This window comes from Hemicordylus capensis, chromosome 3 (genome assembly GCF_027244095.1).
Source record: "Hemicordylus capensis ecotype Gifberg chromosome 3, rHemCap1.1.pri, whole genome shotgun sequence".
Lineage (NCBI taxonomy): Eukaryota > Metazoa > Chordata > Lepidosauria > Squamata > Cordylidae > Hemicordylus > Hemicordylus capensis.
Window position 1 is genome coordinate 214,752,088 of NC_069659.1, and position 25,535 is coordinate 214,777,622.

The 25,535-nt window shown below is 43.2% G+C and overlaps 1 protein-coding gene across 5 annotated transcripts in view; it reads left to right on the forward strand.

The window, feature by feature from the left end:
* Positions 1 to 24,339, forward strand: part of PRXL2A (peroxiredoxin like 2A) — a 41,598-nt gene extending 17,259 nt beyond the window's left edge. For 2 of the 5 annotated variants that reach the window (XM_053309470.1, XM_053309472.1), the window contains exons 2-6: positions 5,922 to 6,092; positions 7,038 to 7,132; positions 13,323 to 13,463; positions 22,258 to 22,422; positions 23,924 to 24,339. In XM_053309470.1, the coding sequence (XP_053165445.1) occupies positions 5,924 to 6,092; positions 7,038 to 7,132; positions 13,323 to 13,463; positions 22,258 to 22,422; positions 23,924 to 24,034 (681 nt within the window). In that variant the 5' untranslated portion in view covers positions 5,922 to 5,923 and the 3' untranslated portion in view covers positions 24,035 to 24,339. Of the gene's footprint in view, positions 1 to 648; positions 807 to 1,620; positions 1,745 to 5,921; positions 6,093 to 7,037; positions 7,133 to 13,322; positions 13,464 to 22,257; positions 22,423 to 23,923 lie in introns of those variants that run through there. The other 3 variants (XM_053309473.1, XM_053309471.1, XM_053309474.1) reach the window with 3 other exon arrangements.
* Positions 24,340 to 25,535: the final 1,196 nt, after the last annotated feature.

Sequence of the window (25,535 nt, forward strand, 5' to 3'; positions counted from 1 at the left end):
CATGATTGAACAATACAGTATTAGATTTTGTTTACACTTTAAAAATGGTTGTGATGACCTCATCTCCCCCGCCCCCCACCAAAGTCTGCAAATCAGGTTAGAACGTGTGTCACAGGGCTGTTGTGAAAACAAAATTGGGGGTGGGGAGAGCCATGTTTAAGAACCAAGCAACCTGAGCTGCTTGGAGGAAGGGCAGGATACAAATGTGGCAAGTAAATAAATATCTGCTTTCTGGTTACCATTGGTAGGAATTGTTTCCAGAGAACCAAACAGCAAAGACTTCCAAAGCTGGTTCTCTTTCTTTCAAGTCACAAACGACTACAAACAAGCCTTGGTGGGCAGGCTGGCTAGTAATGTTTTTTAATGACCTTGTAACTTTTGTGGACTTGGCAGGCTGAAATAAATGTGACAACATCCCACATGCATGTTAGGTTGTGTGTCTCTGCAGATATCAAGATTTCACAACCAGGATCACATCTCCTAATCACAGAAAGAAATGGCATCTCTCTCACGACATCAGTCCTAATGATCCCACCCTTATTTCAACATCTGTGTTGTATAACAAGGATTGGAGTGATTTGCTGGGGCAACCTGCCAAGGTTTTTCATGCTGGCAGCATGCCTGACCCTGCCTGCTGTCCTCTAAGGAGGACGACTCAAAAGCATCCTCTCCCTGGGAGCCTTTTCACACAGTAGCTCCCAGTCTGTTGCTTAGATGGCTCGTAGCTTCCTTCAGATTCAGGTGGAATTCAAGCATTAAATCCATTTGTCGCTGAGCCTATTAGCTGTGTGGGTGCTGTTAAGTGGGTAAGTATACCCAAAGGGAGGATTTTTAAAAAACCCTTTTCTTCCTAATCTGTGCATGCTGCTTGTACTCTGTGATAATTGTATTGATAAGGTTTAAATACCACAGAACAAAGAGCTACTTTGATGCAAATAAGGTCTTAACCATTCAGGGGTCTTTTTTTCCAGTCTCCAGAAGGCTGTGATTAAAGAGGAAAATGCCTGAGTAAAGAATTAGGGGTCTGCAGGATCCACAGGCATTGGCAGTGGAGATCATTACAGATCCCAGGTGCCAGCCCTATACTGTACAATAAACCATGACCCTTAATGGAATGTCATATTTTTACATGAGTCATTGTAAAATGCATCCTGTTTTATCAATTTAGCTAAGGCACTGTTTTGTTTCGTTTTTTAACAAGCCTAAGAAGGTTAACCAGGTCTTGTGTGATGAACTTTCTCATTTAGAAAATAATGTCTGCTTATTCTTTTTCCTTTAAAAAACAACAACAACACAAACCACTAGTGTGTTCTTCTTCTGGGTGTCCCTTAATGTCTATAAAACATAGGTAGTGTTAGAAGAGAGATTTACTCTTTGTATTTCGCTCGTCTCTTGGTTAGGTATTTTCACTGGACACCAGTATCAAGGTTTCAAACAAAGCTTTATTTCATTGCTAGCCAAAGCTTTTGGGTGTGGCCGCCCCCATTCTGGCAAGGCCTTTTATATTCTGCCATAAACAACTTGCGCACCTGCGCATCTTATACAAGCCAATGTGTTACTTTAACTTCAAAGGTTCTGATTTGTTTCCAAGTGCTTTATGTCCCACTTATACTTCTCAAGACATCTAGCTTGAGGACTTGGCCTGGTTTTCCTAACCCATTGGGACATACTTTAAGCGGTGTCATCATAAAATATCCTCAAGGCGTGGGGAGATCTACCAACAACTGCAAGCGCCATTGATAAGGCATGTATCCTAGTTAGCTAAGTGCTGTTCAAACCAATTGTTCTTTTTGGCTGTTAAAGAAAATTGCAAATATTTATTTATTTATTATTTATTTATTTGATTGATTTGTATACCGCCCTTCCAAAATGGCTCAGGGCGGTTTACAATTAAAACAAATGACTAAAACAGATATTCCAACAGTAGAAAGACAATAGAGATGTATATCTAAGCTGTTGTTGAAGCAGATATTATAGGTGCTTTGGGTGTATGTGGGTGTGTGTGTGAGAGATAGCTCCTGTTCCACATAATCTTGCAAAATAAGGAGATTCCAGCATGATGCATAGTGTGATAAAAGTTGAATATGCACCTTTTTTTTTTGTTTCCACACTACTAGTGGTACGGAAATTAAACTGTGACCCACATAATCGCATCTGAAGCTACTTTTCTGTACTATGTGGAGGCTGTTTCCCTCACCCTCCCTTGCCACTTCTTCCTCCCCAATCGAATACAAGGCAGTCCCAGCTGATAGTTCTGCTGCCCCCTGCTCTTCCTCAACTCCTCTTTCTATTTCTACCTGTTAGAGGTTGTTGATTTTTACCCACAATAGGTAAAACAGCAGAGCACTAAGGAATGAGCACACACTCCAGTTACAGAGTAGGTAGCAGATGATGGTTTGGATATTGCAGCTGTTTAGAGAAAACACATGGAGATCCTTGTATGACTAAACACTAAATGTTTATTGGTTAAATACACTTAGATAGGAAAGACCTATCTCTAATCTAGAGGACTACATAGTGGATAGGTAAGGGGAGAGAGAGAGATGTTTCCATCTGCTCTCTAGGAGGAAAGGAAGGATTGTGACTCAGCACAGGAAGTGCTGCAGAGTCAGTTCAGGGGTCATAGAGTAGGGACAGATAGGGAGACCCTGACTCACTGTCTCTACTCCCAATGCCCCTAGTGGTCATTAGGACAGTTGGTGCAAAAGGTTGATGCACTTGAAGTTCATCTCCAGCACTACCATCTGAGAGGGTGGCATGCAATCCCTCCCCGGAATAAAGTGCTAAATGTTTGGCACTAAATGTTCAACACTCCAGTAAACTGATGTGTCTTACTGTCAGCTAAATAATTATACAGACTTGTGACATCTTTGGCCCTTCCCACCCCACTCCCCACATGTGAAATTAATTACAATTGACATGTAAAAGAGAATGAATTTATTCTAAAAGTGGTAGAAAAGATCTCTCCGAGTTATTGATCTTGAGTCAGCAGAGGAAACTGGGGGTAGAATGACTTGCAGGATGGATGGACAGGTGCTAGAGGTGATCACCATCCACTTTCACTACTCACCTTTATTGAACAGCTTAGAAAAGTGAGAGTTGGAAGCCCAGCAAAGTTCCTTTTCAGCAAAGGAACAGTAAAATAAGTAGGACAGTTCAAGAGCATGTGGGGTTTAGATCAGCTGGAGCAACATACTAGAGCCTATTAAGTCAGTAATCTTAGTTGTCAGAATTTGAAGCGAGTCACTTTAAAAAAGGTTTAACCACATGCAACACACCTTCCTCACTCCAGCTTCCTGCATATCCCTGGTGGCCAGAGGGCCATTTTGAGAAAACAGTGGAGGATACTGGGACAATGCCTCTTCTCTTCCACCCTTCCTCCACCAATTGGTCTTTCATTTTGAGCAAATCATTTTACAACAAATGTTTCCTCCATACCCACATCTAAGGGCCTAGATGGCACGTCGGGGTGGGGCATATTTGCCTACTAAGGAACATAGGAAGCTGCCGTATACCGAGCCAGATCTTTGGTCCGTCTAGCTCAGTAATGTCTACACAGACTGGCAGCAGCTTCCCCAAGGTTGCAGGCAGGAGTCTGTCTCAGCGCTTGAAAGGAGGGTACTTGGAGCCTTCTGCATGCCGATGACCTTCCCAGAGTGGTCCCATCCCCTAAGGGGACTACCTTGCAGTGCTTACACATGTAGTCTCCCATTCAAATGCAAATCAGGGTGGACCTTGCTTAGCAAAGGGGACAATTCATGCTTGCTTCCACAAGACCAAAGATCTTGTGGAAGGGAAATCTGAATTGATCCAGGGTGTGCAAATTGCAGACCTGTTTGGATACCTATTAATGTATTGACAGACAGCTGTGGGAGCCAGTAAGATCAACTTGCTTTTTTAGGACCATTTTGCTCTTCTTCCAGTGCTTTATTTGGACTCTTAGAGCCAGATCACACAAATTAGAACTCTAGGGTTGCCATATTATGCATCTCTCTTGTTTTGTTCCAGAACATTGCAATCTTATGTAATCAGAACAAATTTTTATGTTTCATGTCATGGCACTCGGAAGATTCTTCATCTTAAAAAGACTTGTCTTCTCTTCTCCTGTGTCTTGGCTATGATTGAGTATAGTTCATGTGTGTTGACATAGCTGTGGAGCCTCCAGCCAGTTTGGGTGTGTGTATGGGGATGGAACTTTGCAGTGACAGAGAATCCTTGCTTTAGAACATCTAACTTGCAGAGTGCTGTGATGCCTTGTTCTAGAATATAACACAAACAAGATATTGGCAGCCTACAAAGCCAGATGTGAAAGAGTTTGACTCAGTTCTATCTCTTTGAGATTGTGTTACAGGTTAGAGCAGGATTTCTTAACCTTGGATCCCCTCCTCTGCCGAGGTGGTAGGACTACAACTCTCATCATCTCCAGCCATGGCCTCCCCCCACCCCCACCCAAACTCCTCTCTTTCCTGGGCCTGAGCTGGAGCCTTCCCTGTCCCTTTCCTGGAGACATTCTGGCTGCTGTCTGTAGGGTAGGAAAGTCGGCCTCGTTAGGGGTGTATTATGTACACACACCACCACAACAACCACCCCCACCTCAGGCGGGGGTGGGTGGGATCCAAGGTTAAGAAACATTGGGTTAGAGGGAACTCAGTTCGGCACAGTCCTTGTTCTGTGGAATGAATACTCACTCTGTACTCATTACACACGTCTTCCCCCAAGGCAGCACTACGCATATCTTTGTCACTGAAGTCCTGCCTTGAGGGAAGATACGCATGGGCATCACTTGTGTTTTCTCAATAACTGAGACTGAACATTAGACGTTTTGTGTGAGGTGCTACCTGTGATGGCCCATTCATACATGTATGTAAGCTGTCACATGACGAATATGGAATGACAGGAGTTTGTGATGCTGCAGGAGAGCTGAGAATGTTCCATTTTCTTCAGCTGTTCCCACCTCGCTGTTCCCCTTGAGTACTGCCCAGCTTGGAGAAACTCTGTGCTTGAGACAGGGGATCATAGAATCCTGCAGCCGAAGGCATTCTTTTCTACATGAGGGGAATAATATCTGTGCAATCATAATTTTGTTTTTCTAAAAAGTCTTGTGCAAGGTGAGCTAAACTCTGTGCCAACAACAGTAGCATCACAGAATTCAGTTGAAGAATTCCCTTGCGAACTGAGCAGAGAGGAACCTTATTTAAAGTGGTGGTTTTATTTATTGAAAAATAAAGGGGAGAGCAGCAGGCCTTATCCAGCCCCAGCACAGCATCCCTCCAGTGGCTGTTGCTGGTGTCTCTTATGTTTTGTTTTTAGATTGTGAGCCCTTGGGGGACAGGGATCAATCTTCTTTTTTTTATTTCTCTATGTAAACTGCTTTGGGAACATGTGTTGAAAAGTGGTATATAAATATTAGTAGTAGAATTTTAGGATTCAGGTCACAGGATTCAGTTAGTTGGAGAGAGGAGCTTCATGGAGTAGTGAAGCCCCACCCCACAATGAATGGATATCTTATGCACCCACCATTTGTCTTCTGAGATTTCAGCAAGCATTGGCCCCACATACACACTTTGAAACATATTATGCAGGCATAAAGACAAGGAAAAACTACAAATAAAATGTTACTTTACCAGCTTTCGTTTACACAAAGATGTTCTTGAATGCAGTCATGAAACATATTGGCTTTCAAGCTGAGGTCCTTTCCTTAAGTGCCTTTGGAGCTACACGACCAAACGGTGGCCTGTGGTTGCGTGGAGAATCCAGAGTAATTGGAGTTGGGAACTCATTGAACATCATACCGGTATCTTATAATGATGGTGTCTGTGCTAAATTAGTATTCTGAAGGGGGGAACTGCTTTCTCATGGTCATTTTATTTTGAAACCTAGTCAGTTGCTGGAGTAATGGCTCTGCTTTCCTTGGTTTCCAGACATGTGGCCACAGCTTGACTTCACTTTGGCAATGTGGACCATAGGCCTTGGAGCCATTGGTGCTGCTGTGACGGGGATAATCCTAGCCAATACAGATTTATTTCTGTCAAAATCAGAAAAGGCCTCTTTGGAGTTTTTAGAGGCAATAGATCTGAAGACTCTTGGAGCAGGTAAGATTGGGATTCCTGCACTAACTAAAAGTGTGATATGCATTTGTCCTAATCTTTGGAACTTCAGGCAAGAGCTGAGAATTGAATGCTTGGAGGCGGGATGGGTGGAATACAATGGCTGACATCCTGGCGGTTATATGACTTTTCTGGTGCAACGGAAAAAGCACCAGGATAGCACCAGACTAACATTAATGCGTGTGTGTGTGTGTTTCAAGGACCTAACCTTCCCCAGGCAGTGCTTTGTGCCACTTAAAGAAAGTCCTCAACGGCTACGCAACCCCTGAGGCATACTTTTAGGTGGTATAGAGCACTTCCTAGGGAAGGTGGCAGAAATTTGCCCCCACCATTGAGCCAGCAGTGAAGCTGAGTTAGCTTGCCTTTTCAGAAGCACCGATGCATTTGTCAGGATGTCAGCCGATATGTTTTGGAAGCTCTATTGGGGAAAATGACCTACTTTTTCCAAGTGTGGAAAGGGGACTAATGGGAAACCTCAGTTAGCTTCCGGAGAGGAAACCTCAGATTAGCTTCCGGAGAGGAACTTCTGGCTCTAGGACATTCTATGCTCATAAAATATGACCTATAACCTTCTATATGAAAAAGAGAACTATTCTCCCTGTTTCTGACAGAAAATGTTGTGCTGGTCCAAGACTGTAATAAAGATTGATTGACAGAAAATGTCATCCTCTTCCCAGTGGAAGACTCTACAACAGCTCAAACATCTTCCATGAACAAAGAGCCTGTGACTTACTGGCTGAAATGGTGCAATTCAGTTTATGGCAGGGTGCTCATGGACCTTGGAATTCAGATAGGCTCTAATATCCCATTAGGCTCTCAATAAATAGAATTAAAGCAACCTAGTAGATAGCATGTGGAATTGTTCCTCAGACTCCTGTCCAAGTGATCAACAGACAATGAATACCCTAACCTATATTGTTTGTTCACAAGCAGAGCAAAGAACGTTCAAGGCAGAGGAGTTGTGGAAGAAGAACGGTGCAGTAATCATGGCAGTGCGAAGACCTGGATGATTTTTGTGCAGAGAGGTAATGGGGCTATTTCTTCAGGACAGAGGATGGGACATAACTGGCTGTCATGGCAAGAACTAGACATCACTTGTGGAGGAGATGCAAATATAAAGATTTATTTATTACCTTTTTATACCACCCCATCCAAAGGTTCTGGGTGGTGTACCACAAGTAAAAAAACCCAAAAACAAACACCAATTAAAACAAACTTTTTAAAATTATATATATAAAAAGGTTAAAACAGTTCAGAGCCACTTAAAACCAATTTAAAATACTTAAGAACAAATTTAAAAACCTTGGAAGGCCAGGCAAAACAAGTAAATTTTTTAGGGCTCTCTTGAAGGCCAACAACAAGCCCAAACTATGGATATTTTCTGGGAGTGCATTCCACAGGCCAGGAGCAGCTACATAGAAGGCCCGGTTCTGAGTCGCAACCAGATATACTGGTCGTAACTGGAGACGGACCTCTCCAGATGACCCCAATGATGACCTCTCTGAATTACCTTTAGACTCATTGAAGTGGTAAACCTATGTCTGAGCTGTCCCAATTGAGATTGCAGGAAGGTGCTTGCATGGTTGAATGCTTCTCCATACAAAAAAATTCCCTGTGCATAGTTTCCAATCATATTGTTGCAACACTTTCCTTAACATCTATTTTCTGTGTGGAGGCAATTTGTGTGGCAGGACACTCAGTATTGTTAACTTCCACCTGCTGTCTGAAATGGTATAATCCAGACACCAGTTTACCAGCTTGTTGAGAAGCAGGCCCAGATGAGTATTCTTCCAATCCTTCATTACTTGTAAATTGGATGGATAGCATGCTCCAGACTCTGGAGCAGTGTTCCCTCTAATGGGGATTCCCAGATGCTGTTGACTGCAATTCCCAGAACCCATTGCAGTTGAGGATTCTGGGAGTTGTAGTCAACATCATCTGGGAATCCCTGTTAGAGGCTGCACAACTTTGAACTTTGTGCAGATCTGCTGTTCCCATCATCCCCAGCCACAGTGGCCAATAGTCAGGGATTGTGGGAGGAGTTATTATTATTATTTAAAATATTTATAACCTGCCCCTCCAATGCACTACTGCTCAGGGCAGCTCACAACAATAAAATAGACACAAGATACAATAAAAGTAATAAAATTAACTAAATTAAACAAGAATAGAAAAAGAAGAAAGTTGTCAGATTAAAAACCACAATCCTTAGGTTCAAATTAAAACTGAAAATTATAAAAAGCTAAAGAATCTACCAGATATAACAAAATAATAATAATGGAGCATTAAAAAGCCTCCTTTACAAAGGTGCGTTTTCAGGTGGTTTTTGTAGTCCAATACTGCAGGAGGGTCATAGTTGTGCAGCCTTCTCTAGAATGCATTACGCATAAGGATGCACAAGCATTTAATACGCAGGTTGCAAGATCAGAAAGCTTGCTAGCTTACATTAGCCTGGGTAGCACACTGGTGGCTGGGGATCCTGGGAGTTGTAGTTCAGCAGCATCTGGGAGAACCTCTGGTTGCAAACCACTGCTCTAGACAAACCTAGTAGGAAGAAGGGTGAACTTGCTGCAATGAAGTACTCTGACACAGTTTGGTGGGGTGGGGTGGGGTGGGGTAACTTTATAGTGATTTCACCCAGGTAACCAATAGAGTGACTAATCCGAGTAAATATAATTATCAGATAATTACATTCAGGAATATAAATGGGGCAAAGGATTATCTAAGGTATCTATAAAGTTGCATAGATGTTTTACTGAAGGACTCTGTACTCTAAAGTAAAACAACCACATTATCCTGCAGTTATAGCTGGAGACTGGGATGCATTCCAGGAAGAACTTAGAGCTCTAGCATTCGATTGCCTGATTAACAATTCCAAATGCCCTGGAAGTTAAGAGAAGACTGACAAATTATTTCTATTTGTTTTTATTTGCAAATAAACACCCAAAGCAGTATACAAGTTTAAAAAAAAAAACAGCAAAAAAATAAATAAATTAAAAGCAGAGAAATTAAGAACAAATCAGCACAGGCAGACCAGGCAGCAGAAAACAGCACTCACCCTAGGCTGTAGGTCTGGCAAAACAGGTTGGTCCCTCTTGAAAACAGCACTCGAGGAGGCTGGGTGAGTTTCATGGGGATGGGGCAGTTTGGGCGTGACAGCAATGGAAGAAGCCCTGTTCTGAGTCCCCACCAGCTGCACTTCAGCTTATAAAAGAACCCGGAGCAGAGCCTCTCCAAATGACTTCAGCTGGTGGGCAGATTCATATGGAATAAGGTAGTGTGATACCTCAAGCCTAGGCCATTTAGGTCATTAAAGGTCACCTTGAAATGGAGCCACAAGCAATTGAGCCTGTGCAGCTTGATTACAATTAGAATAATATGCCTCATATACGGAGCTCCCAGTAGCAGCCAGGATATGCTCCACATACAGATCATTATGCAGCCACTGCAGGCTTTGAACACTCTTCAAGAGCAGCCCCACACAGTGCTTGTTGCAGTAATCCAACTGGGTCATAACTGCATGTGTAACAGTGGCTACAATAGCTGTAGGTAGGAACCGCTACATGTGGCTCACTAGCCCAATCTTGTTACTTAATATAACACACATTACCAATAATAATAATAATAATAATAATAATAATTTTAAAGAAAGGCAGTCAGCTTTTCTACTCTACCATCTTACTTTGTTTCAATGTTTAATGTGTTACACCACTTTAGCAGTAGTGAATAAGACAACTAATCCCTAAGGCTGCAAATGGCTGGTGAAATTGGAAGATCTTTACCAACTGCCTAAAAGTTTCAAAAGGACCAACCTTGTGGAGGGGAGGGAGGGGTGTGCGTGCATGCGCGGTATAATCAATGTGGTATAATCCGGTATAATCAGTGGGGTCTTCCAAGTGCAATTTGTTCCCTTCAGATATGAAAAAGTGAGTGTGTGGGAGTGAGGGAAAAAGAACATTTTTGGAACTTGGGAATTGAGCTAGATCAGAGCAGAGTTGAATTGGACAAAAAGCTTAATGAAAAGGAATAACTGTATCAAAGACAAAAATCTTCATCTGTGGGTAAGAAAGTACTCCTTATGTGGCCTAAAATTGCTTACTTGTACAACATTCCGTGCATCTGGTCGCTGGGTGACTCTGGGCCAGTCATATATCTCTCAGCCTAACTTACCTCACAGGTTGTTGTGAGAATAAACCTAACCATGTACACTGCTCTAGGCTCCTTGGAGGAAGAGCGGGATATAAATGTTAAAATAAATATTTAAATTGGGTCTTCAACTGCAAGTGTGTCCAGGATCTGTGATCACAGCAGGTGCTGCACTACTGTCCTAATTCAATGTGTATAGCTTTTGTATAGCATCCAGTCTGTATGTAAAGCTGGGTGCATTCAGTGCCACATGGCTAAGCAATTTTAACCTGCTTGTCATTAAGTTCTGAATTGGCCTCTTTTATTACTGAATGTTGGCTGTGGACAAACCATTTAAAAGAACTATATCCAATGTGAAATCAGTGGTGGGGTGGGGTGGAGTTTTAACTTGTATGTTGGCCATGGTTTGAGACGCTCTGGTGGTTTTGCCAATAGTTGACGCTCAGCAAAAATAAGTAATAGCAACTGGTTGACTTCCAAGATTTGCTCTCCTGATGATTATTCAGAATGGTTGAGGAATTCCCCACATCGCCTGGAGGGGGAAAGGCAAACCTTATAAGGTTTTATAGAACATGACCATGTTTGGTGGGAGAATCAAACATATTTTGCTTAACACATTTTGCCCTCTTCCCAATTAGGTAGCTGTTTGTGTGTTTAAGTTTATTTTAATAAAAGTATTTACAGAACAATGGGTGGCAAGTACCATCTTAGAAAAAGGCATTATTCTCTCTCTCCTAAAATGATGCCTGCTCTGTCAAAGTTTCCCTTTGGGTTTTTTTAACTGTTTTATTTGTATGCCGATTTAATCTATTTCAATGTTATACGGTTAACATTGTACAATCTTTTGCAGTGGCTGCAGTCTAATGCATGGCTGTTTGGGAATAAGTCCCATTGAGCGATGATAGAAATAGACATAGGTTTGGGAGTCGTGATTTCTTTACTTGGGTAACAGCCCTAGGTTTATGATATTATTTGTCCGTTTGCCACATTTCTATACCACCTAAATTGGCAACCTCGGTATAAAAGCAACTGATTTTTCGAGCCATAACAAATTTAAGAGAGGTGAATGTTGTTTTTCAGCCTTGAAACTGAACAAAAGCTGTCAAATCTTGTCTGCCATTTTTTGTGCTTTTGCTCAGAAGCCCAAACATTTTGGCTGGACTTGGTAGCAAATCATTTTTTCTAGAGTACTAGCCACGAGCTTCATGCTCCAGAGAAGCAAAAAAAGTGCATCCCTTTTTCTAGCTGCTGATTAATAATAATAATAATAATAATAATAATAATAATAATATTTATATCCCGCTCTTCCTCCAAGGAGCCCAGAGTGGTGGTGTACTGCATACTTTTCTCTTTCTCTTTCACAACAACCCTGTGAAGTAGGGTAGGCTGAGAGAGAAGTGACTGGCCCAGAGTCACCCAGCTAGTATCATGGCTGAATGGGGATTTGAACTCAGGTCTCCCCGGTCCTAGTCCAGCACTCTAACCACTACACCATGCTGGCTCTCAGGGGTGACTTTGCCCAGTCAGGGGATTTTACATCGGAAGAGAAGTATGCAGGAAGGCTGTTAAAGCAAAGTCATCACTTTAGACCATGACCCTGCTGCAGTGCAGCATCACAAGATGCAGTCAGGTACGTCTTTGAACGAGACACTGCCTGCCATTCTGTGTGTGCAGCAGTTAAAATACTGGTTTCTCCTGTGATAGGCTATGCTAGAGACTTTTCCTGTCAGCCACTAGAGTTAAATGATGGCCTCTTCCTGTTGCCATACTTGTGGACCCTTCCTGTGTTCCATGCTGCCTATTTTTGTACTGTATTAGTTTCATATTCACTTCTTGAAATGTTTGATTTGCATTCATTTCCTCTCTCTTTCTTTTGCATCTACCATTTGAAAGAGGTGCAGTGGAAAACATTACGGATTCAGCCTCGCCTGTTGTCACTTTCTCATTTTTAGGCAGTCCTGCATCTGTCTTCTGTCTATTGTTCTGTCTCCGACTCGTGAAAATGTGCCATGAATTATGACAATACAGGAAGATGGTCTGGTGTAGGGGAGACCCTTCTGTTGCTGAACTTTGTCTTTAATTTTTGGACTTGGATCTCATTGGTTTATAATGTGCATATTGTCTTTCACACATTGTTGGCTGTAGAACAGCAGAAGCAAGGCTTAACGGCCCCCCGCCCCACATCTGTTACTTACTTATGCTACTTACCTTTTAATATAGCGGTATTCTGGTGCCCAGTGAAAAGTCTGAGAAACTATAAATACTGCAGTATTACTGAAGCTAAAATGGCATAGACCTGATCCATGATCTTGATCAGAGAGAGTCCCATGCAAGAGCAGAATATATGCAGTGTGTAGCATGCAGACTAGTTGGTCATGACTAAACACCATTGGAATCAATGAGACAAGTGGGATTTAGTTATGACTAATTTAGTTTGTATGCTGCCCACAATAAAATACTGATAGTCTTGTCCTAAAAACCCATGCCAGTCTGAATACAGGAGGACTTTGTTATTCACAGAGGTTCCATTCTCTGCAATTAACTTGGATAACAAAACCGCAAATTCTAAAGCATTATGGGATTGCAGGGGTTAGGTTCCTATAGGACACAAAAAATTAAAAAATGGTGAAAATGGCTCTAGAAATATGGGGGGGAAGTGGCCTACCACGCTTTGCGGGGCTGCAGCAATCCCACCGCCCCAAGTCTCCATTCTGCCATTTTTTGGCAAAAAATCATGTGGTGGTGTTTTATTTTTTTTAAAGCCATAAAATGGCTCCTGAGCTCAAAATGGTTGGTGGAAATGATCTGAGGTTAGTTCCAGCCACTCCCAATCTGTGGATATGCAGATTTAAACCCCCCCCCCCAACTCAGGTGCCGATTACCTGACCACAGATACTGGATCCGAGTAACGAGGTCCTCCTGTACTTATGATCCCATCTTAATGTGAATTTGCCATTATTAAATAGAATTGCTCGGCATGTTTCTTGACTGAGTGATGTGGATGCTTTAGCAAAACCTGAGGCTGTAGTAGGCTTCAACCATATAACCCAGCCCCTGGCTCTTTTTTAGGAGGCTGCTGAGCTGTCCTCTCTGAAGCCTCAGCTTGACGAGCTGGGTGTTCCCCTTTATGCTGTTGTGAAAGAGCAGCTTGGGACCGAGGTGGAAGACTTTCAACCATATTTCAAGGGGGAAATATTTCTGGATGAAAAGGTAAATGAAATTCTTCAGTTATATTCATTTTTTTTTTTACACTTGCATTAGAAGTTTTGAATCATTCTGTCTTAACGGTGTTTTCAAATGCAAGGCCTGAAAGTGATTGTTACTTGAACTGGTTTGTTGTGCCAGTGAATAACCTGCATTGGCTCAAAAGCTTGTTTTGTGCACCTTAAAAATGCCTTTATTTTTAGAACAAGGATCACATGCTCATCTGGGAGAGGCAAGGTGATTTGAATGGCATGTGAAAACAGGATAGCTCACCTTTATTCCCTTCCTGTGCTGCTGCTTCTGAATGTGTGGTCCTTGTTACTATGGAATACAGACCTATTAGGATTGCAAACTAGCTTTCCAGACAACATTTCCATTATAAAGCAGCCTTGGGTTTGTTTGTATTTTGTTAATGTGCTGAGCTTCCTGTGAAAATGCCCAGTGTGTGGGCCATAGTGCCTTCATCTGCTACCTCTTTTACTGTGTTCCTCCTAGGGGCTCACATTGGAATTGGACTGCAACAAGAGTCTGAGTATCTTCTGTAACTGCTTTCTGAATTCAACACCTTTTGAGCCTCTTGCCTGGCTCAGTTCCTCATGGAGCTCTACCAAAGACACTTTTGGCAAGAGATCCAAAAGCCACAGTAGAATAGTGCCTTTATTAGAACCAATTTAAAGTACCATGAAGTAGCAAGCCAAACCAGGGACAAGGGTAGGGTGGCCAAGTCCAGATGGCAAAAAAAAACACAACCCACCACAAAAACAAAAGAGAAAGTGGGCACTCTTTGCCAAAGTCTGCATACGTTAATTGGTGTTATATTTTGAGATTTATGAGAATAAATGCAATTCACCACTCTGCTATGGTCTGTAAGCCATAGTAGCTTACTCAGAGCTCACTTAGAGTCCCTTTCCACTAGATGCTCTCACACTCTCTCTCTCTCCTTCCTGTCTCTCTCTATATAGCTATATACGCACACGCAGATCTCCTTGTTTGCAGGGGTCCCGTTCCACAGCTGTACTGTGGATACAGAAACTGCAAAAAAGGAAACATTGATCCCAGTGGGATCGCTGGTAGTATGTTCTGTACTGGCCATTTTCAGGCGAAAATGTCCTCAAATTGGCCAGTTTTTGCCGGGTTGGGAGCTCCTTACCTGTCTCTGCTGCTCCCCACCCCCTGAGTCGGATTGTGCCCCAGGGGCCATTTTGTGGTTCCAAGTCCTAAAATGGTGACTGGAAATAATAATAATAATAAATTATTATTATTATTATTATTACATTTATATCCCGCTCTTCCTCCAAGGAGCCCAGAGTGGTGTACTACATACTTTTCTCTTTCTCTTTCACAACAACCCTGTGAAGTAGGGTAGGCTGAGAGAGAAGTGACTGGCCCAGAGTCACCCAGCTAGTATCATGGTTGAATGGGGATTTGAACTCTGGTCTCCCTGGTCCTAGTCCAGCACTCTAACCACTACACCATGTTGGCGCTCTCCGGTCATTTCCGGCCACCCCCAACCCGCAGATATGTGAGGTCAATGTGTTTTTTTCCTTCCTGCATATGCTGAGGACAGGTGTCATTTCCTCGACTGTGGATACACCGAACTACGGATAACGAATCCACGAGTAAGGAGGTTTACATACGTGTGTGTGTATGCACACACACTCACCCTATGATCCATTTTGCAAAATCTTTATTTGATGCAAGTGTACAAAGATCAGATCACAAAAACATAACTTTGGGCAGGATGTCTAACTCAGTTTGGCATGTGAATTCACTTTGCAGTCTGTAACTCTTTGCAAAGAGTGAAGATCGGGTATTTTATGCCACCTTAAGCTTGTACAATTCTCAACACCTCCGTCCTCAGAAATTCATACATGTGATTCATATATTCATACTTATTTCTCCCTTTTTCTTGCTTTCTGTCCCCTTCACCCCATTTCCTCTTTTTCTTCTTCCTTCCTTTGCATACACACTTTATTTACTTTACTTAACCTTCCACATGTTGTACCGGCCACTCTGTTTGTAGGTATGAATATTCAGACTTTTAAAATCCTACCCCCACTCAAGGCTTTCCAAATGGAGTCTCCCTGTGTTATCTCAAGCAGGCCAAATGTGCAGGGTGTGTTTACTGAAGTCCTGCCAAGATGTGCGTGGTCTCAATCGCACTCTAATGTGGTCGAAATGAATTTCTTACCATCTGTGGAGCCAGGCCTCATGATTCTTTCTTGAGAACTGATTTCATCAGTATAAATGGGAACATGCTGAAAGCCATGCAGGCAGATGTCATACCTGAATCCAGCTGTTTCAAACCACCTCCTTTCAGGGAACATTTCCCACATTGATTTATCAGCCCCAGAACCCTTCTACATTGCTAAGGATTTGGGTGTGTTCTTGCCGAGTTCTTGCTTTGGATCTTACTGTGTTTCCCATGTGAGCCAAGAGTTTACTTACGATGTTTGAACACCCCTGAGTTAACTCATTAAGGAGAGAAGTGGGAGGATCTTGATGCTCCTTGTTGGATAAGTTCTCCTCTCCCTGCTGCCCGTCATTCTGATGGCCTCTGAAATAGTTCCGAGTGAATATTTGAGAGGAAATTGGCTTAGCATAGTACACACTACAGTTCCTTTCTCTCAGCTGAACATGTGTATTTCCTTATCATTAATAGTTTCATAAGACTTGCTTAAGACCTGGTACTGCCTGAGGTGGAAAATCAAAATGGCAGCTCTGCCCCACTAATTACCATGGGGCACAATCCATCCTGGGAAGTTCTCCTGCACGAGCTATACAAGAACACTTGTATGTTGCTATGCAGCCCCCGTTCACTTCAGTGGGGCTTTCACAGGAGGACCTCCCATGGTGAAATCCACTTCATAGGTCAGATGTCAGCCAGCGTGGTGTGGTGGTTAGAGTGCTGGAATAGGACCGGGGAGACCTGAGTTCAAATCCCCATTCAGCCATGAAACTAGCTGGGTGACTCTGGGCCAGTCACTTCTCTCTCAGCCTAGCCTACTTCACAGGGTTGTTGTGAGGAGAAACTCAAGTATGTAGTACACCACTCTGGGCTCCTTGGAGGAAAAGCGGGATATTTTATTTATTTATTTATTTATTTTTGCATTTAGATATAAATGTAAAATCATCATCATCATCATCATCATCATCATCATCTCTGCAGCTGTATTCCCGCATGGCTGAGTGCGCACACACAAGAGTTTAGTTCCCCACTCAGCCGATTCCAGCCGCTGTGCAGTCTTCCCCTGTACTGGGATGGCTGCTTTAATTGCCGCCGCCCCGCTCCCCACCCCACCCCGGCCGCTTTCCCCAGTGCTGTCTTTCCCTTCTGAGGCATTGGCTTTTGCAAAGTCGGTTTTCTCCTGCAAGCACGGAATCCCAAGCGGCAGCAGGGCAGTGGCGGCAGCTGTGCTGCTGCCTGCCCGCCAGCTTGTCTACAGTCCGATCCAGCCAGGCTCAGCATGTGCGGTGGAGGTGCGAGGCGGCAGCAGCAGCAACCAGCACGCAGGAACCAAGCAACCACCCTCAGGTCTCACTCTCACCCTCCTTTTGCTTTCTCTTTCTCCTTGTCCTCCTCCCTGCTCATTTATCTTCTTACTTGGCTTTGTTTTATTTTTGGTGGTGGCTGCTGCTGCTGTTATTTTTGGTGTTACTTTTAGCTCTGCCCCCCCTCCCACCCCTCGCTTTTGGGACTCCTCTGGAGTCAGAGTTCGGGTTGCAGTCCCTGGTTTAGCTTTACTGAGAGCTGCCGTAGCAGTCTCTCGTTTGTCCTGAGTTTTCCTTATTTGTCCCTTATGAGAGTCCTCTGGAGTCGGAGTTTGAGGCACAGTTTTTTGGCTGCTGTTTTGACTCTTTGGACCCTAACCACCCCTTGCCCTTCTGTGCATCCCATTGCTACATTTTCAGTGCTCGCCTCTTTGAGCTCCCCTCCACCTTTCTCTACCTCGGTCCTCTCATTTTGTCTTTCCTTCGTAGTTCAGAGTCTCTCTTTAATCCCTCTTCCTACCCGCCCTTTCCGCCTCCTCTGTTGTCTTTTCTGACTTGCTTGCCTTCTCTTGTCCGCATTCCTGTCCCCTCGCACATCATTGTCCTTGCCCTTTCTCCCTTTCTCTTTCCACTGTTACTCTTTGCATCCCTGACACTCCCCCTCGTTCCACCCACTCTCCCTCCTATGCCTGTCCTTATCTCTACTGTTGTTGCTTCTGTGCTTTAAGACCCTGAAGACTCCCCACATGCAACAATTGCAGCCTTTTGTGTAGTCTGTTATTCGACAGTTGTCTCCCTCATGACTGTCCCTGAGGATGGAGACTGGAGGAGGGAATAGTAGGGTGTCCCTTCTAACAAATTCAAGTTGCAGTTGAGAACCAAGCTTTTATCCATTTTCTTTGTCAATTAGCATGTTGCAAACTTGCAATGGTGGGAGGGAGCTGTTGTGGTGAAGTTTGCAAAAAGATTAGGAACCTGTCTGCAATGCATCTAGAGATATTAACTGGTGTGGAAAATATTACAAGCAGTCACCAGCAAAATGCCTTTCCTAGCATTACCTGCTTGCAAAGCCCGTTTCTCCACATGGCATAGTGGGGTAGTCAAATGGCCACATTTGAGGAGGAGGTGAACCCCACATGGGAAGGTGATGCTTTTAGAGAAAACAGGGCTGTAATGTGTTTCACTGAATAAGCTCCAAGTAGGAATCAAGCCCCTTTCCAAAAAGAAACCATTCTTTGCAATGTATATGCACCTTTTTAGGTTTAAAGCTTTCAGCTTTGCTTCTGCCTTGTTTTTATTAAACTTGAATATGAAGTGTAAGGACGTAAAAATCCAATTTTATTGTTGCAGATTGGTGTATGAAATTTTTCTTTCCTTTTGATTTAGCTCAGTTAATGAATAAACTGGCTGAAAGGGTTTTAACCAGCTCCTAGGAGCCTTCTCAGTCAACTAGCTCAGGAATGAATCCTATCAGCAATGAGTCATTTCCGCAGTGTGCTCAGAGAAGCTGCCCACTGTTGATTAAAAATCCTTAACATTCAAAACCCAAAAAGCTAAGAAAAGATTCTGGTAAACCCAGAGGTTCTGGTAGATTACTGCTGCCACTAGATCTTTCCTATAGGCTACTCTGAACAGGAATTGGAGTGACCAAAGATCCTTTCCCTCCTTGCTAACAAGCAAGTGCGTAAATCCAATTATTCTCTCAGGCGTCTGCCTGTACATGGAGTTAATTGTTAATTAAGCCCCTGCTAACTTGGCAAAGAGGCAACTTTTAACATGGTGATTCTCTCTGTTTAGCAGGGGGAGAATAACTGGCCCTATCCACCCCCAACACAGTACCTCCAGTGACTGTTGCTAGTGTCTTTCTCATGTTTCTTTTTAGATTGTGAGCACTTTGGGGACAGGGATCCATCTTATTTATTTATTATTTCTCTGTGTAAACCGCCCTGAGCCATTTTTGGAAGGGCGGTATAGAAATCGAATGAATGATTTGGCCAAGCTCTCATTGAGATGTTTTGCACCAGGCAAATCCCCTTTATGGCCCTCCTCTTGTAACCATCTCTTGGAGGCTTGTAAAAAGACTTGTTGTTAATATTACTACAGACAAGTTCCACCTGAGGCTCTTAGCTTTTTAGATACACTTAAAAAATTTAGTTGGTTACAAGAGTACTTCAACAGCACCCAGATGGTTCTGGGGTGGTATACTTTGAAAACCTAGTTACTCAGTTGCAGAGAACAGATACTTAGGAAAATGCAAAGCACACACACCAAAGCAAACTAATTTCCTCACACACAGTCTGACTAAACACTCTTTTCCTAGGCTAAATTCTCGAAGCTAAATCTCTAGCTTCCTTTCCTTGAACTCACCAAGCTCCTGATGAGAATCAAGCCTCCTGCAATCCTGTCTTACAAGGATCCACAGTTGTCCTGCTGCAGCAAACTCCATTGCTGCATGTCCTCAGTGCTCCCCGCATAGACTTACTTTCTTTTTCCCAGAATCCCCCCTGCAGCTTTCATGTCCCACCTACCTCATGGACTGATTCGTTGAGCCCTGGAGTTGACCAGCCTTTCAGTCAAGACAAGGATTCACTTCTTGTTAACTCTTCTGGAGGTGGGGAGACTGGTCACTATATTTATAAATAGAATAGAATTGTAAAATACACTTCTTTCCTTCCATGTTTATGGAGTGTATGTGTTTTGTATCTACAGTGGTACATAATAATGCACATATCTGCACAGTGCCTTGATGCTGCTGCCCAGAATAAAATTGATTCAACTCACTGATTTAAACAATTAGAGGGAACACTGACTATCTCCCATTGCTGTTTTCTAATACCTGAATAGGTGATGTATTGGTGAAGATACCCAATCAAAGCTCATGCTGAGGAGTAGTTCCAAGTACACTTTCATCACCACTAAATTCTACAATTGACCCTACGAAACTGAAACAAGAGATTAAGGCTTTTGGTATGCTTGACCCTTGGATTGGCTCAACAATCCAACATAGATTTAGGCATGTTAATGATTCTCTTTTGATTGTGGCCTGCATCTATGAGGAATTGACAGAGCAGAGGCTTATTGCTTCATTGCTGGCCAACTCTGTTCATAACAACTTTTGAACAAAAAGCAATTGCTCTATCTTTAGAACATAAGAACAGTCCTGCTGGATCAGGCCCAAGGCCCATCTAGTCCAGCATCCTGTTTTGCACAGTGGCCCACCAGATGCCGCTGGAAGCCACAAGCAGGAGTTGAGGGCATGCCCTCTCTCCTGCTGTTACTCCCGTGCAACTGGTGCTCAGAGGCATCCTGTCTTTGAGGCTGGAGGTGGCCCACAGCCCTCCAACCAGTATCCGTTGATAGACCTCTCCTCCATGAAGTTATCCAAACCCTTCTTAAAGCCATCCAGGTTGTTGGCTGTCACCACATCTTGGGGCAGAGAATTCCACAAGTGGATTATGCGTTGTGTGAAAAAGTCCTTCTGTTTGTTGGTCCTAGATCTCTGAAATACTTGCCTCTCTGGTTCTCTTTGCTAGTCCAACTCTGTCTCGTCCTCAATGCTGAATGAACGCTACTACTTATATATCACTTTTCAACATATTTCCAAAGCTGTTTATGTAGAAAAACAATAAATAAGGTGCTTCGTGTCCTGTCTTACAATCTAAAAAGCAACACAAGGTAGATACCAGCAACAACCACTGGATGGATGTTATGCTGGGCTTGGATAGGGTCTGTTGCTCTCCCCATGATAAGTAATAGAGAATTACCACTCTGAAAGGTTCCTCTTTGCTCAGTTAGGAAAAACCTAAACAGCTATGAATATCATTTCATCTTGTTTTATGTTGCGCTTCTGTCTGTGAAGCTTCACTGCAAGCAGTGTATGTATCACAGTGTGGGGGTGGGGAGAGAGAGAGATTGGCAAAAGTAAAAGAGGTGGACAAAAAGATGTTGTCCACATAAATTTCTCCATGAGCTCTATACTTGCCTGGGGGCCTGCAGCAGCAATATAGGAAGCTGCTGAAAGGCATCATTTCATACTGCACGGGAGATGGCAATGGTAAACCCTTCCTGTATTCTATCAAAGAAAACCACCTGGCTCTGTGGTCACCAGGAGTCGACACCAACTCGACGGCACACTTTACCTTTACCTTTATGCCAAGGAACACTGGATTCAGGGATTTATATGTTAAGCAAATCAAAACCACACACCCCCAGCCACTTAAGATCTTGCTCAACCAGGGATGTAGCAAGGTTGGAGAGGGCCCAGAGACAAGATCTTAAAATGCGCACCCCCCGCCCCGAAGCTCAGCTAATGAAGTAAAGAAATCTTAAATGAGGCAGAATAGTCATAACAAAAAGCATAGTAAAATTTATATATATATACCTCTGTGCCACTATAGAACATCATCCTAAATTATTTTTTAAAAGGTTTTGTGAATTGTAGACGATGCAAGTTATTTAATGGAACTAGAGAAAGACATGCTGTTCTGGTAGCTCCAGGTCTGAACACTCACATCAATTCCGGAGGATGAATACAACTGAAGGAAGCCTGGGCGTGGCGTGGCTGCAAGAGTCAGTCATGTGACTTGCCTCTGGGGGCCCTCCCAAAGCAGTGGGCCCCCAGACAACTGTCTCCCCTTGCCTGTTATAGTTACGCCCCTGTGCTCCACTACCCCTCCACCTTCAGAGATTTCAGCAGGCATTGTCCACATATTTCATTTCCAGTTATAAGTGCTGGAAATGTGTGTGTATATAGCTATGATTCTTAGGAAGCTGAATGTTATGCTCGATACTATATCCCATGCTCTTTCTCCACTCTTATGAAATTGCAGCATGCACACAGTACTGAGCTGAAACTTGTCTATAAAGTGGCTGACACCCTGACGAAGCCTGCACTGTGGAGAGTTTTCTTAGCTCCACAGCATGAAGCATGCAGTGTGTGTGTGTGTGTGTGTGTCCACACGATATTTAATCTCTCTGCTTCCCCCACAGAAGTATCTTGTATCACCTGAAAATATGTCCCTAAGGGCTGCACAGCCCTCAGGGACATATTTTTGGGTGGTGTGGGACACTTTATTGGGCAGCAGAGAGAGATAAATATCCCCATTCCTCCCAGTTCTGCGAGTGCTGCAGTGCTGTAATCTGGAAGCCTTCTTCAGGACAGGTGCTTCTTCACAGCTCACTGATGCTGACTTAGGTTGTCAGCCAGTGATAATTACAGCTGTCTTTACACCTAATAGCTGTTGGTACGTACTGTTCTTTAGAGAAGATCTCTGCCTTTTGCTTGACTATTTCTAGTCTCTTTCTACAGAAACGATTCTATGGTCCTCAGAAAAGAACAATGCTGTTCATGGGCCTTGTTCGCTGCAGCGTATGGAAGAATTTTTTCCGTGCTTGGAGGAGTGGCTACACTGGTAACATAGATGGAGAAGGCATTATCTTGGGGGGAGTTTTTGTGATTGGTGCTGGCAAGCAGGTATGTGTGCATGAGAAATAGTGCAAAACTATCTTTGTTTTGTTCCACTATTTGGGGCACTATTGTGGAAAAGCGGTTTATAGATTTGAATGAATAAATGTTGTTTGCAGCTTTCGATTTGTAAAAGGAGACCTAATCAAGTCTCATGTGATGAGGCTGGACTAACAACTGTGCTCAGTTTATCAGAGTAGGCAGCCCTTGCATTTTATGCTTTCAGAACAATGCAGGATATGTTGGTTTGCTTTGTTCCTTCTTATCAGAGGGTATTGTATCTGAGGAGGCCATTCATACCGATGTAACAAAACTCCCAAAGGTTGATAGCCTGATGAAGGGGATCAGGCTTTGCACTGTAGATGATTTTAAGGGTGTGGCAGATTAAAATAGATTGTAAATGTGGTAGGAATATGTACATGTGCACACACATCCCACAGGTTAGTTCTCCCCTGCCCCCCGCAAGGAATCCAGGTTATTTAGCTTGCTAGTTCACACACTAGTTGGGAGTATTAGTTTTATATGTGTGATGAGGTATAGGAGTTCCTCTCTGGCTCACACAGTCTCTTCCCTTCCCACTCATCATGTGAACTGATGCTTAGGCTCCCAGGCCGTGCCACATATGTAACCCTCTTCTTGAGGCTATGTGTGAACCAGCCCACTGTCTTCAGCAAATAGCAGAAGTGAATGTGGTTTCACCATGCCAGAGACACTTGTAAAGTTAGGCATGATACTTCAGGAAAGAAACCCCAGATAGCCTCAGTGGCTTCAGAGGTTATTTCATGAAATGTCAAGTGTGGGCTATATTGTTCAACTGCTCAATGATCTTTGGTAAAGGAGTCTCGCAAAGCTGTGAAAACACTTGAAGACATGCTCATAACTAGAAGGTAATCCAGACGAAAGTGGGTCTGTTGAAGAAACGCAGTAGGCTGTTTCTTTGTGTGTTCCATCTGATACTTGAGAACACTGTCCATATCTCATCTTGAGAGCGAGGCCAGTTTCACACTAAGCTTTCCCCCCATTTCTTCACTCAGGATGGTGAAACCACTCATCTCAACTTGTTGCATTTCCCTTTTTCCCATCCTGATCTCATCTTTTTCTGACTGCTTTTGTGACTGTTTTGTGGAATTGCAGCGTGAGCATTTTTGTGTGGACAGTGGAGGCATTGCTCCATCTTAACACAAATTGTTTGGTGAATTAGACATAAGCCCAGCCAGAGTGCATTTATAAATGTTATTAGTTGTTGCCCCTTGTATAACTGGGTGCCTTGCAAAAGGGACCCCCAAAGGTGGAGTGTATTTGGGTTTTTTGCATCCTGTGTTCAGATCTCCAGAACAATGAGGGCTAGCAACTTTAGCCTAAAGAGTATGAGGTTTGGGAATTTGCCCTATGGTATTGGATCCGTCACAGGCACATAATCGGATAGCTAGGGAGTTGAAGTTTTAATAGGCTTGAATGGAGCTTTGTGCAAAAGTGTGTTCTTGACCCATATTTCCCCCTTCTGTTGTAGGGTGTTGTCTTGGAACATCGTGAAAAGGAATTTGGAGACAAAGTGAGCCTTGCTGCTGTCCTTGATGCAGTTAAGAAGATCAAACCACAACCTTCAGATCTTAAAAAATAAAGATACATGCTGCCCTCTTAGTTGCAGTATCTAGGTGAAAATACACATTGTATCTCTGTAGGAGGAAATTCTTGCCAGAGATCAGCAACATAATGCTTCTTTGGACTGGCTGCATTTAGTACTGTTGACTTTGGATACCCAGCATTCCTTCGGTCTTTGTTTTACTGGATTAATGAAAGGCTGGATCTAAAACCTTAAGATCTGGCTTAGATGGTTTCCAGTTCAAACAAAACTGTCAGGTATATCTGGATATCTTTATTGAGAAATAATGGTGGAGAACTAATAAAAACTGCATTTGAAACTTACTGTAAAGGTTTAAGCTGATTTTTCTTGTAAACCTGTCTTGCTTGTTTGCTTGCTAGCCAGTCCCTGTTTTTCCATACAGCTTCCATTTTGGAAAGATTCCCCACCCCCATCCCACCCTTTCTCTGAAGATAAAGCTACCCATGGCAGGGATCTACCATTACTTTCCTGGAATTGAATAGCCACTATGAATCATACCAAGACTGTGACCCTAGAGGAAGGGGCTGTTAATCCTTTTTCACTACATGATTTTCCTAATTAAAATAACCCACAGTTGATATTTGCCCCATGGTGGAACTCCATACAAGTACCCGTAGCTGCTACTAGCTTAAAGAAAGAGAGGTGGGGGGAAGCATGGTCTCCTAATCACAGATTTCCCCTGTCATGCTTCATTTGGTCCTTGGGCAAAGGGCCTTGCCAAATATGAGCCACCTTTTGAACTTCCTGCACTCAGTTCATAAGGATAAAGCCAGGCTGAAGTATCTGTAATACAAGTGGGTGTCCTGGCAAAGGTAGGCTTTGCAATTTTATATCAGCAGCTGCTGTTGGACTACAATTCCCATCATCCCAGCCTCAATAACAGCTGGAGAGCCTCAGGCTGGCCACCCCTGACAATCTCATTACAAACCTGCTTGAAGCAACAGCTGTTTTATGTCTTCTCTGTGTCAGCCTCTATTCAAGGCCTGTGCAACTTTTGCCCTTCTGCAGATGTTGGCCTACAACTCCCATAACCCCTGGCTAGTGGCTACTATGGGGATTACAGATGTTGTAGTCCAAAAACAGCTGAGGGAGCCAAAGTTGAGCAGGCCTGCTCCAACATAATATCACTTGTGTGTCTCCTCGGTTGCCATTAGCTACTCCTTGGAGACAAAATGGCTTCCCTACTTCTTTCCTGAGAAACATAGGGGTTTGCCACTGGAGGGTGTACTTAAAGCAGTTATGCTGTAAATTAGATTTTTGTTTCCCTCCCTCCCGCCCTTACAAAATGTGTCTGCACGTCAACTGTGGTTGGTTTTATTCTGCCATGCCATTGGTTGGCTCTCCCAGTGTAATTTTGGAATTGTCTCAATAACTGAGCCTTGTTTGGATAAAGAAAACAAAATATGCGTCTTGAATATTATGTCCTCTAGGCATAATGAAAGATACCTGGGAGAATGAGGATGCGGGGCTTGTATTTCTTTTGTCAACGGAGTTATTG